At 37.5% G+C, this 13,773-nt stretch overlaps 1 protein-coding gene across 7 annotated transcripts in view; it reads right to left on the bottom strand.

Annotated features, from left to right (window-relative positions):
* Positions 1–13,773, bottom strand: part of Hps3 (HPS3 biogenesis of lysosomal organelles complex 2 subunit 1) — a 40,351-nt gene that overhangs the window by 13,229 nt on the left and 13,349 nt on the right. For 6 of the 7 annotated variants that reach the window (XR_007834630.1, XR_007834629.1, XR_007834628.1 and 3 more), the window contains exons 5-13: positions 11,713–11,902; positions 10,376–10,457; positions 9,365–9,519; positions 8,351–8,459; positions 5,737–5,918; positions 3,684–3,864; positions 2,642–2,875; positions 980–1,165; positions 459–647 (exon numbers count right to left, since the gene is read on the bottom strand). Coding sequence is in view for 2 of the 7 variants with exons in the window: in XM_051185929.1 (XP_051041886.1) it covers positions 459–647; positions 980–1,165; positions 2,642–2,875; positions 3,684–3,864; positions 5,737–5,918; positions 8,351–8,459; positions 9,365–9,519; positions 10,376–10,457; positions 11,713–11,902 (1,508 nt within the window). In the remaining 5 variants the exon portion in view is untranslated. Of the gene's footprint in view, positions 1–101; positions 256–458; positions 648–979; positions 1,166–2,641; positions 2,876–3,683; positions 3,865–5,736; positions 5,919–8,350; positions 8,460–9,364; positions 9,520–10,375; positions 10,458–11,712; positions 11,903–13,773 lie in introns of all 7 variants that reach the window. The other variant, XR_007834632.1, reaches the window with a different exon arrangement.

Genomic DNA, 13,773 nt, shown 5'->3' with positions numbered 1-13,773 from the left:
GTATGGGACAGTATATAAGATGTAGGTAACTTCAGATACATTCTAAGCATTAAAAACAAAGTAGTGGCTAGAAAGAGAGTCTCAGTAAGTAATGTATTTACCTCACAAGAATGAAGACCTGAATTTGATTCCCAGAACCTAGAAAAATGTCAGGTGTGGCTGTACACATTTGTAATCTCAATGCTGAGGAGGCAGAATGGAAGTGATACCTGGGGGTCTCTTGCTAACTGATATCCTGCAGGCCAATGAGAAACTCTGTTGTAAAAGAAATGGACAGAGTCCCTGAGAATGACATTTGAGAGTGACCTGTAGGCTCTGCACACAGAACATCTGCACCTGAGCAATGGAGCATATACACAGCATGCACACACTCTCTCTTTCTCTCTCAAAAATAAAACAAAACTAAGAACAAATTACTGAAGCATGCACTGTATGCATTTAAGGCACTGTTTCATTACCAAATCCTCCGCTGTTCTCAATGGTATGGTGTCAGGACACTGCCTCTTAGACAACCTCCAGATGTACTGAGATGTAAGCTTGAAGAAAAGTTCCTGAAGTACCATATTTGGGAGACAAGCTACAAGCTGAGCTTCCCAGAAGTCTACCAAAAGCTGAGGTATTGTGTCTTCATCTTTTCCACACAGCACCTTGAAAACAGGGTACCCCTTGTAAACACTGAGCCAGAAGTGACAACAGAACTATTGTTCTACCATGTGGTTATGTAATTCATAAATCTGTCTTGGCTGCCATGGCAAGAGCGAAGTTATACAATTTTTTTTAAATAAGAAACAGATTCTAGGTTGTGTGCAAGAAGTTTCTACAGAAACACTCTTTTAAATCTGTATGTTAACATTTAAATTATATATACATTATTATTACATTATTATATTATAAACTACATATATATGTATATGTACATATGTCTGTCTGTGATTTCTATCAGGTCACTCAGAAAAGTTATATTTTCAAATGGACAAACCTTAAAGAAAGAATCTGCTTCTTCAATTCCAATTTTACCATTTTTCTGTAAGCCCAGGACTGAAGCTACAAGCAATCCAGGCTGAGTTTCCTTCAAGTGAATTGCAAGTTCAGTAGGAATAATCTGTCCTTTCCACTGCTGAATTAACAGGCGAGGTTCCAGAATGAAGCCATATACCAACTTCATCTTCAGATTAAAAAAGAAATGTTGGAATGAAGTGTATATTACATCAACATTACTCATTTCATACATTCTAATGCATTTAGAGGGAAGATATTAATACTTTATTTCCATTTTTTAGCCATAAAACTAGCTCTTAACCCAAGATGGATATTATTAGCTGTCTTATATAAATTACTAATAGAAAACTAAACTTAGAGGTGTTCCATTTTTGTAAAAAGTTTTAGATTAGATATAGCTCCTAAGTGTCTCATAATTATGGAAATTAGGAAAATCAAAGAAAACTCTGATTTAAGAATTCTACTCTTCTAAGCAGATGCCCTGATGCTGACTTCTTTTCATAGCAAATTGTCTCCTGACATAATGATGTCTTCTTGCCTGTTTTAGAAAACATATTTATAGGATGAGCATTTGACCAAGCAAGCAACAATAACAAGGCCCAGGCTCTAACTTGCCTACTGAAGATGACCAACTGTACAAGCACAGACAAGGTATTTTAGCTCTGTGTCTCAGGGGTCTTATGTGTTTAACAGTTACAACAATGACCTCAGCACTAAACAAGAATAAAATAAAATAATACATGCAAGCAATTTAGAATAGGCTTGGGACATAAGTGCACAAATAATCCCTTCACCTCCACCTAAAGTGATTAGCAATTTTGGCCTCTGTCCCTAAATGATACTAAAAAAAAAAAAAATGACCTTTCCTTCTTTGGTGAACCATTTAAATATCAATTACTCCATAGTGTCACTTGTGGTTTTCAGGAATGGAGAGCATTTTTGCACCTATTAGACTCCTATGGCTTACAGTTAATAATATCCTTTCTACACTTAAAAAAACTCATCACGCTATTGTGCTTCCAGTGAACATACCATCTTTTACACCTACTCTAACTATCAGCTCTGGGCAAAGCTTTTATATTCTTCTGTGCCAAACAATATTCTGAATATATGTGGTACTAAGATGATGAAAGAAGATCTTTGAATAGTCACTGCTGATATTTCTCAATTTTATTCTTTTGTTCCATTTGCCAGATCGGAAGTGCCAGTTAGATTAGTTCCCATTTAATACTGCCTGTTAACTATTACTAGGAAACCATGAGCTAGGCCTGGAGGTGCTGGCACATGGCTTTAATCCCAGCACTCGAGAAGCGCACGCATGTAGCTCTCTGTGAGTTTGAGGCTAACCTGGTATTCAGAGCATGTTCCAGGACAGTCAGAGCAGTTACAAAGAGAAACCCTGTCGCAAAATAAAAAAAGAAAGAAAAGGAGGGAGGAAGAGAGGAAAGGAGGGATGGAGGGAGGGAAGAAGGGAGGGAGGGAGAGAGGGAGGAAGAGAGGGAGGGAAGGAGGGAGAGAGGAAAGCAAGCAAGCAAGCTAGCCAGCCAGCCACGGGGTTCAAGAAACCAGAAGAAAGCCAAATGCCTCAGGATCACCTCCAATCCTCTTTTAGACATGACCAACACCACACATGGTACTATACCTCTGAATGGCTCTTCATTTCATTTCTGTACAAGTCAAGATCTCCCATTTTCAAGGCCACTGCTGCCTTGGTCAAGGTCATTAAGACTGGTGAAAATTCACAAGTATCTAGCGTCTTTAAATAATGGAAGGCAGTTAAAGGATCAATATTCTTCATAGAAGGACTACAGAGGACATGAGGCAGTTGCTTCGGCTCAGCCACATGAAATATCTGAGCCACTTTTGCTGCTAATTCCTTTGAAGAGAATGAACAAAGAACAAAAGGTTAGCCAATAGGAAGCAATATAATAGAAAAAAAGGAAGTAAGTTTGCAAAGCCAGTAGAAAACAATATAATGTTATCATTAACAAAGCATTTATGAGAACATTTGGGAAACTAGAAATGAGGTAACATATATGTCTGCTGAGGTACAATAAGAAAAAAATTCAGTAAAAACTATATAGCAATTTGTGACCAATATTTCTAATTTCAATAACATACAAGAAAATATTATTATACTTAAAAGTTTACAATTTAAAAACTACAACTCAGTTCAACATATACTCAATAATATGATTCAAGAGAAATTTTTTACTTCCCTTGAATCTTCAAGTATATGGTATTGCAATTTCCAACTGTGCTTAAAATACAAAAGGGGCCAAAAATAATCTTTAGTAATGTTTTAAGAGGTCACTGGCCCATTTGAAGTTTGGACACTTGAAAAATAAGTCAAATGGAATTATGAAAATAAAAAAACATAATACAAAAGAAAGTATGAACCTCATTCTGCCCTTCACTTCAGAATAGATGTCACTATGATTAGACAGGTCCGTCAATCACAACAGATAACATCTCCATGCTGAATACTGAAAAAATATGAAAAGGTGACTCCTAAACCCTTTTCCAAGCCATAATTCTAAAATCATTAAAGGAGAAAAGAGCATATTGTTTTGTTTAGTAGAAGAAAATATTTGGAACTCAAGTTCTAAATACTATTTACTAAAAAATTAGTAAAATGAAAAGTTAAAAACAGAAACTGTAATTTTATAGGAAATTATATTCACTTCACTTAATTCTTCATCCAGGTTTTCATAAAGTGAATGGGTAATATAAAATATTAATCCTCTCTCATATTTCTGTGATTCACACTCTCCTGTACAGGCCACACGGGCCAAAACTTCAGCCAGAGACAATCCAGACATCTTATAGTACGGCAAGGCGAGGTGGGATTGCTCAGTGTCAAGCCTACAGAGAGAGAAATTTTAAAGGGCTTGAAATGTACATTTCTAAGCCAGCTACTTAACATAGTTAGAAATAAAACATATAATGCTTTCAAAGAAATAAGTATTGCAGTGCTTTCTTCTGCCTCAAGTAATTATATAGCTTGATTTTATAAAGTCACTCCAATTTGTAGTTTCTTTTCTTCTGAGGACAATAAAGGCAGAAAAGCAATGATTCATCAAGTGAATTTAAATTTTTCCATTTTGATATTTTGAGACAAGGTTTCTGTGTGTATCCCTGGCTGTCCTGTAACTCACCAAGTGGTTCGCAAACTCAGAAATCCAGCTGCCTCTGCCACCTGAGTAGGAGAATTAAAGGTGTGCACCACCACTACCTGGTGTGAATTTTAGTATTAAATAGGCCTCCAAAATAATAGCATTTATAGTTCAGCACAGTCTATTTCAGTCATTTATAATCATTTATACCAGTTAAGTAAGCCTATCAAACAATTGTCTACAAATCTTTTGTTGTTTTTGGTCCTCACTCTATACTGAAAACTCCGTGCTATACTCTAATGACAACTAAGCAACTTTTTTTGTTTTCATTTTTTTTATTTTAATTATTTATTTTTTATTTTACATGTTGATCCCAGTTTCCTCTCCGTCCCTCCCTCTTATCCTCTCTGCCCCCTCACAAGCACCCTGACCACCCTCCCCTCCCATACCCCCACCCCAATTCCACATGTAGGGCAGTGCAAACTTGTACAGCCATTTTGGAGATCAGTATGGCAGTTCCTCAGGAAAATGGGAATTAGTTTACCATAGGACCCGGCAATCCCCCTCTTAGGCATATACCCAAATGATCCACATCCATGCAACAAAGACATGTGCTCAACTATGTTCATATCAGCATTATTCATAATAGCAAGAACCTGGAAGCAACCTAGATGCTCCTCAACTGAAGAATGGATAAAGAAGATGTGACACATCTACACAATGGTGTAATGAGATAGTTCTGTGGCACTGACCACGCCCATTGGGGGATGTACTCGTTACACAATGGAATACTATTCTGCAGAAAAAAATAATGGAATCTTGAAATTCATAGGCAAGTGGATGGCACTTGAAGAAACCATCCTGCATGAGGTAACCCAGTCACAAAAAGAGGAACATGGTAGGTACGTACTTATATATGGACTTTAGACCTAGAGCAAAGGATCACCAGCCAATAATTCATACTACCAGAAGAACTAGGACACAAGGTGTATTCTAAGAGATTCATATAAAGTCCCTCACAGATGTGGGAAGGGACAAGTCCCTCAGAGCACATGGAAAGGGGGGGGGGCAGTGAATGGAGAGAGACTTAGGAGAAAGAGAAGAGAGGAGAGGAAAGCATGTGTGTATACAAATCTTTTATGGACATTGTTCTCAGAAATAAAAATCTCTATTGACCTTTGTATTCCTTGGTGATACTTAGAAAGCACTGATTACTAATATTAAGATTTCAGATTGTTCTAGAGACACCAGTCATCCCTCAAGCTAACGACGAGAAACAAGTGCCAAAGCTATCTCAGGTCTTTTTCCCTGGTCATGTACCCCTCAAATTCTGAAAACAAGAACAAAAGAAAAGAAAAAGAAAATATATAAATAAAACCACCATCCACACTGAAAAGTTTGTAGTGGGTTTACTAATTCTGTAAGGAACTGTGACAATTTCAAGACCCTGTCATATTCATATTGTTCCTCTAAGTTGACCACAGTATCTGGCACATAGCATACATTCAACAAATGCTTGTAAAATAAATGAAAAAGTAAACCAACTCCCAGAGATTAAAAAAAAATAATAATAATAAGTACATGTAAAACTCTGTAACAAAGCTTAAGAGGCCTCACCAACCTGCTGTAACAGTCTCCAAGGTGCCCACAGCTTTCCTTAAAGGCTTCTAAAAGCTCTGCTTTCTCTGAAGGTTCCAGGTGACTGCTGTCCATCAAGGCAGCTCTCAATAACAGATGAGCCTCACTGAGCAAGTGGATACAGCTCTGTGTTTTCACAGTCTTATAAGTGTTACTATAGTCTACCTGAAACAAGAAGATAAACAGCTAGTGTTGCTGAAGAAAGACCACCAGTTCCCCACCCCATCTCCACTCTTAAGAATTCCATTACATCTGTTAATAAAATTAATATATAGGTATATTAAACACAAAAAAGTAAGTAAACAAGTGGTTGTATATTGTCTTAGTTTGCTTTTTATTGCTGTGATAAAAACACCACCATGAAAGGCAAGATGGGAAGAAAAGGGTTTCTTTGGCTTACAAGTCACAGTTCATCACTAATCAAAGCCAAGGAAGGAACCCAGTGGCAGGAATGAAAACACAGACCAGAAAGGACCACTGTTTAGGCTTACTCAGCCTACCTTTTCTCCTTCTCCTATTTTTGTAGACTTATTTATTTAATTTTATATGAATGTCTGAATGTTTTGTGTGCACATATGTCTGTGTACTCCATGACTGCCTGAATATCAGCAGAGATGCCACATCAGATCCCCGGGACCTAGAGTTATGGATAATTAGGAGCCATAATGTGGGTGCTGAGAAGTGAACCCATATTCCCTAAAATAGCAATAAGTGCTCTTAACCACTGATCCATCTCTTTTACCCATATTCATAAGGCTTTGAACATATTTTAAATAATGAACTTTTTATTTAAAGGTCTGTGACTCAACTTTTCCAAACTATGAACAAGGCTCTCCTGCTGAGTTTCTCCTGGTGACATTAACTATATGATATATCTATTCCATATTCACAGTGGGCATACAAGAACCATCACTGGCTATCCTTACTTATCAAGAGCATCAGACTTTAGGAGTTACTTTTAGATGAGATCTAAGACTTTCCAGGACAAAGCGGATATGATTCCTAGTGTAAAAATATCAGAAATAAGTCAGTCAATCTTTAACCATACCACCAAGATTGACATCACCAGTGAGGCATCAATGGTCATTATCTGCTTCCACAATGTCATACACTAGAAAAATACACATTATCTATGCAGTTTTCTGGCTGAGAATGTATAAACAGAATCTAATCATGAAAAACTATGTAACAAAATTAAAGAGCATTCTCAAAACAGATAAAAGACAAAGTAGAGGGGAGATCTGTATTTCCTTAAAGTGTCAATGTTATAAAATAAAAGGAGAGGCAACACAAATATTCTAAATTAAAAGAAGCTAAGGAGACATGATAATTAAGCATATTACCCAACCCTAGAATGGACTGGTGGGAAAGCTAATAAGCCATGGCTGAGTCACCTGACTAAACTGAGTGGGATATCAATCATGAACTAGATACCGTGTAAAGATTAGATTTACTAAAGAATGTGGTTTACTGTGGTTAAATAGGAGAGTATCTTATTATTTAAAGTCAAAAGCTATGACATATGCAGTTACTTTTCAGTGGACCAAGAAAATAACTGTGTTGGGAAAGTACAGGAGTATCCACAAGGGCAAATTGTGAGGAGTACAGACTACAATCAATGGGTGTGCCAGCTATAAGGTTTTCTTTGTATTATTTTCATCCTTACAATTTATCTAAGCTTGGCATTATTTAAAAGAGAAGTGTTTTGATTGCCAGAGATGTGTAGGGAGCTCTGAATCTTGTAACAGGACAAGAATGGCACTCTAGACCCCTCACCAGACTACTGCTGCAGCTACTGTACCTGGAGAGAACCTATTACATTTCAAAGATAGAGTGTGATAGAAACAAATGATCTGAGACTTTTTTTCAGCTACATTTCCTGGTTCTCTTTGCTAGGGGCTTTAGTTTTGCTTATGTTGCTATGATAAAACACTAACCAAAAAGAACTTGGGAGGAGATTTATTTGGCATAAAGCTTACAGTTTGCATTGAGGGAAGACAAGGTATAGAAACAGGAACGGGAGCAGAAGGCATGGGAGAGCACTGATTCTGGGCTTGCTCTCATGGCTTCCTTAACCTGCTTACTTATACCATCCAGGACCACATGACCAGGAAGTGGCATTAACATTGGCCTAGGCCCTCTTACCTCAATAATTAATTAAGAGAATACCCCACAGACATGCCTAGAGGGAAGTCTGATGGAGAAATCAGCTAAGATTTCCTCTTCCTAGATTATATATAAGTTTGTGGCATGTTGACAAAAAAAAAAAAAAAAAAAAAAAAAAAAAAAACAACCAGCACACTAGAACTCAATGGCTTAAATTAGAGTATAATTAAGGGGCCTCTCAAATGCCAGAAGTTGAAAACAAGGTGAAGAAAGGTACATGATTTACTGTTGTGATGGAGCCTGGAAGCTGTCTGAATGGAGCAAACTCAATGTATAATTAATTTAATCCATTTCATTTTCTTCTTTTAAGGTTTCCTTAGTGAAATACAAGGAGCAGAAGCTGTGCAGTAACAAGAGCAATGTCTGTCTACAGAAATATTCAGTTTCACTCTAAAGTTATATGAATACGAATCAGATGTCTGAAAAAGTACCATTTCTTTGTATAGCTGAACTGGTGCAATGGTATTCACAATATACAGACTCCATCCAGCCTCAGGTATGGGAGGGATTCTGCTCCTAACACTGGCACCTTTTCTAGACCTGAAAAGGATCAGAATAAGGCATTTTATTAATAAATTACAGTTTTCACCTGTAAATATTGGTTACTATAAAATAATACAAGCATTACATCACTTTTAATTTTTCCTTGGTAATTAGCTATACACATAATCAATTTCCATAGTTTACATCACTTCACAGGTATACAGCATTTACTATTCTGTCACATACTGGTAAGTCAGCTTGCCTCCAATTCTCCAAAACTAAGCTCCCCAAATAGGCATGCAGACCTATCAACTCTGAAAATCCTCATGTCCAGGCCCACTTCACTGTGGCTTCTATGAGTCCAGCATGCCTGCCATGAACCACAAAATCTTAAAAGAAACAACATGTAAAACATTCACATCACATGTTCAAGATACATAAGCCTATAAGTTAGCTTAAAATGTTATCTCTTACTTTTACTGTGATGTATTTTCCTTAATATTAAATAGATTACACTGTAATATAAAAATATACTAATAAGCTCTCTTATAACGTAAAAATGACCTTTGGACAAAAAAATATAAGTACTATAATGCCAAAGAGGAGAAACAGGAAAAAGCTTTGTGGCCAGGATTAATATTACAGGTTCTGTCTAACCTCATAATTCCACAGAGAAGGCATTTATATATATATATATATATATATATATATATATATATATATATATATATATATATATTCTTATCCACAGTACAGGTGGTAGCTATGGAAGCTATTTTGTAATTGATTACTTGTAATAGAGATGACTACACCTTCTTTATTTTCTCTGGAAAAGCCACCTAACTGATCATTCTGATTTTCAGTTAAAAAAAAAAATAAAACTAAGACATATATACAATTTACCAGTTACACTTCATTCCAGAAACTGGCAGAAATGTATGGGGGGCTAGGGGAACACTTACAGAAGCCTCTTGGGTGACTCTCTTCTCTCTGGAATGGCTTCAGGGTCTGCCTTGGTCAGAAGTATGATATGGTTTTTAAAATGGCAGATGGCTTTCAAGCCTATAAAAAGCTGTATTCTTAGAGCACACACATCCAAACTAACAGGTGGGCAAGCCTAATAAAGAAAAAATTACACACTTAACTAAGGAATGAAGGTATGTGGACTTCTTCAAAAATCAGTGCTGAGAATGTAGTTCAGTTAGCAGAGTACATGATGTCCTGGGTTCAATCACCAGCATGGCATGTACCACCTCACTTAAGAGGTTACAGTCAGCTACAAGGTTAGAGCCAACCTGAGATACATGAGACCCTGTCTTTACAAACAAACTGACAAAATCAGTCTGTTCACTTGATAAAAATCCTCTGCCCAGTTCCTGTTCTTTAGACTACTAACCTATGCATGTCTTCTACTTTGAAACAAGCTTAAAAACTGTCAAATCAAACATCAGAAATGCTTACTAGTTTCTATCCAGAACTTCCAATTTAATAGATGTATTGATTAATGTTACTATTGCTATAATGAAACATTATGACAAAAAAAACAAGACGGGGAGCAAAGGGTCCATCACTTAAGGAAGCCAGAATAGAAACTCAAGCAGGGCAGAGGCCATGGAGGAGTGCTGCTTTACTGGCTTACTCCTATGGCTTCTTCAGCCTGCTTTCTTAAAGAATCCAGAACCACCAGCTCAGGGATACTCCCTACTCCATCATGATGGACTGGGCCCTCCTACACCAATCACTAACTAAGAAAATGCTCTACAGGCTTGCCTCTAGCCTGATCTTATGGAGGCATTCTTAATTGGGTTTCCCTCCTCTCATAACTCTAGCCTATGTCATGTTGACATAAAATTAGCCAGCATAATGAATAAGACCTTTAGTCTTTGCCAAGCTTAGGCCTGAAAACAAGTTTGCAAGCATTTCTGTGCTGCCTTGTGCTCAGGGTTTTACTATCACCAGAAGCCAGCTCTAACCTTCAACGTAGAATCCATGTACAGGTCTTCCTCATGAGCCACTGCTGCGCTGCACCGCACTGTGAAACACTGCAGACTTTGACTAAGGAAGAAGAGAGATGCCACTGAGCAAGGAGGGGTCCAAGAACCAATGTACCCACCATGGTAGGAAGGGCTTCACCAGCAAACAGCAATGGCAGAGGGCAGAGACAAAACTAGTATCTGTCACATGACAGTGAATTAATTAGTCTGGTTCCTAGAAAAGACATAGTCGCTTAAATCCCTGAGGCATGGTTGTAGATTACAGCATTCCAATGGAATCAAAATCTCAGGCACTGACTGTGATGTACACCTACATTTAAGAGCTAGGCTGATCAGGCTAGGACTTACATCCTCCCTTAACAAACAACAAAATGCCCATAACAGCAGATCACGTATGAATGAATGGGTGACGACTAGAATCCAGATTAGAATCTGCATCCTGATTGCTGCTTACCATGCTATCTTATAGTAAAATTCAGCCTTGATTATGTTGTGTGACCAGCTCAGAACAACACAAACACATAAATGATAAAATGAAAATGAAAGACAGAAGGACTCTTCAGAAATGCCTGTCCACCATCTTGCTTTGAAAATTAGAAACGTTCACATTGGCAGTGGCCTCTAGAGAGTAGAACCAATTAGACAACCAGACTCCTCTATCTCCTTCTACCCCAGGATCATTCTGCAGGGTAAAAAAACGTAAGAATACTTTGAGGACACATAGGCATCTGGCTGTTATTTGTTGCGGTGATCTAAATCAATAGCAATACTGATTAAAAAACTATTTACTCAGAAATTACTACCAAATCTATCTTGTAAAGGATTTTACAAGAATGACTTTGTAAATGAACTAGAAACTTGGAGAAGTAAACATGAGCTCTTTAAAACTAGGACAAAAGCCTAGGTGTGGTGATACATGCCTTTCCGCACTCAGGAGGCAGAGACACATCTCTGTGAGTTTGAGGACAGCAGGGTCTACATAGTGAATTCTGGGAGAGCCAGAGCTACATAATTCAGAACAAAACTAAGAAGAAAAAAAAAAAAATAAAAAAACCAAACCAAAGAGTAGCTGGCATTAAATTAGAAGTGGTGGTACCATTGAAGGCATACTTCAGGAGAACTTTAGATTTCACAAGGCTGTACATGCAGTCTAAGGGAGCACAACAATGGCAAAGCCAGAGCCCAAAAACTTAACATTGACACAACCACCGTAACAGATATAACAGATATATAGTTCTCGAAGATTTCATCACCACCTTGAAAACTTACAAAAAAGCAAGTGAGTCAAAGACCAACAAGCAACACTAGAGCCATACCTTGTGATTACATGCAAAAACTGTGGTGTGAGTACTGCTTGCTGAGACTTCTCAGGATACCAATAGACTGACATTAACTCAACAGATTTCACAACCATGTACAGATAGCCCACATGAGGTAATGAGAAGAAACAGAAGAGGCTCAGCAGCTCTTTTTCCTGAGACAAAACTTTTCCATCAGGAGGAAAACCTGCAATGGAAAAAATACAAGAGAGACATGCTATGAAGCTTATAGATAAAAGGAGAGAATCAATATCATGATTTTCCAATGCAGACTAGATGGACTAGACTGTATCAGAAACCACAGAGGAGCTAAGGGGAAGTGAACAGTAAGAAATGGAAAGCGTAGGAGGTAATTAGGAAAGCACCATTTTCAACAAATGAACTACGTTACACTCATACATGGCTATTAATATTGTAGTGTTTACCAGTAACCATGGGCTTTCCAAGAGACAACAAAACTCCTTATACAACAAATATTCTGATCAAGCCTTAGTCTATCTATATCAATGTGGTCAATAAAAATGTATTCCAAAAAGTAAAAGAAACAGAAAAAGGTTTTTAATAACATTGTCCAGTAATTTAGCATGGCTAAAACACTGCCATTTCAATGATCAATAAACAAACAAACAAACAAATCAAGTGTTTTGTATTTTAGTACTAAACATTCAAAATCTAGGCTGTGGTTTATATCTACAGTATATATCAGTTTCTATTAGCTATACTTCAAGTGCTTAAGGGCAACTTATAGCTAACACTGTACTGAAAAGCACAGACTGACAGCGAATGACTAACTCACATGAGAACACAGTGGGTACATGATGGGAGATGTCAAAACCTTACTCCTTACAAGTACAACAGGAACCTGATAAATGGCACTGTGAAGACTCACTCAGCAAAATTCAGATTATAATAAGCTTACAGTAAAGGCACAATTTCTTGCTACAGAAATTGCAAAAAGAGAATGAGAAGGCTGATCCCAAATAAGATGCAGAAATCAACTGAGATAACTCTAACATGTTTATGTTCCTCATTCAAACAAAGGGACTGCAGGGGGTAAAATCTTTAGAAGATCAGGAAAATGAGTACCCTGAAAAGTGACCTGAGGACATCATGGAATTTTTACATGGGAAGTATCTTGAATTCATTAAAACATCCTCAGATTCTGTTTAGAGAAATATTTATATAGAAACTATATAGATGTTAGAATAGTCATCAAAATAACTAGGAGTGGATCAGGATTCTGCCACATATAAGTTGTAGACTGGGATATGGGGGAAGTAATGTAGTATTTTCTCACTATCTAAATAAGCTTCAAATTTTCATAACCAAAGTTTTGTTTTAAGTTTTATTCCTCCTTCTATGATACCCATTGATACTGAAAGTCCAATTCTGCCCAAAGCCATCTCCATTTTTTCTTTCTGGTACACAACTGAGCTCTAGCTAAACAGAATTGATCTCTAAGCATATGACAATATTGCAGCTTACATATGTTGGTTCCTTATGAAATACCTTACCAAATTCTTCAGCTTCTAAAATACACACTCACCTGGGACCCAGCTCAAATTAAACCACACATCTACAGTCATTTGTCCATTCAATAAATACTCCCTAGGTGACCACTGCAGTATTGTGGTTTGAAGTTCTGGGGCTATGGCAAAGCACAAAACAAGGTAACTTATTTCACAGAGCCCTCACATCTCGTGATGGGAACTGGAACAGGGAACAAACAAGTAAACTAAAGTGAACAGAGATTTTTGAATGCAGAGAGCTAGTAGTTTGAGAGACAGCATAGCAATTAAGAGCTCTTGATGCTCTTGCAGAAAGCTTGAATTCAACTCCCAGTAACCAACTGTTTGGCTCATTGTTAGAAATCAGGCATTCTGTTGGCCTGACCCGTCACCTGGCAGGATGCACTCAGGCAATACCCTGGCCAGCCAAGGGTCCTATGGCTGCTATGTCAATGCATAGTGCAAAGGGAACTTTAAGAGGCAAACTACCCACTTCTGATCTCTCTTTCCAGCTGTTCCTCTAGAGGGGCAGACAAGACTTTTCCTGTCT

Source organism: Phodopus roborovskii, unplaced genomic scaffold, assembly GCF_943737965.1.
Source record: "Phodopus roborovskii unplaced genomic scaffold, PHOROB, whole genome shotgun sequence".
In the NCBI taxonomy this organism is placed as follows: domain Eukaryota; kingdom Metazoa; phylum Chordata; class Mammalia; order Rodentia; family Cricetidae; genus Phodopus; species Phodopus roborovskii.
Note: the sequence above shows the minus strand (reverse complement) of the source record. Positions and strands in the feature narration are given on the sequence as shown.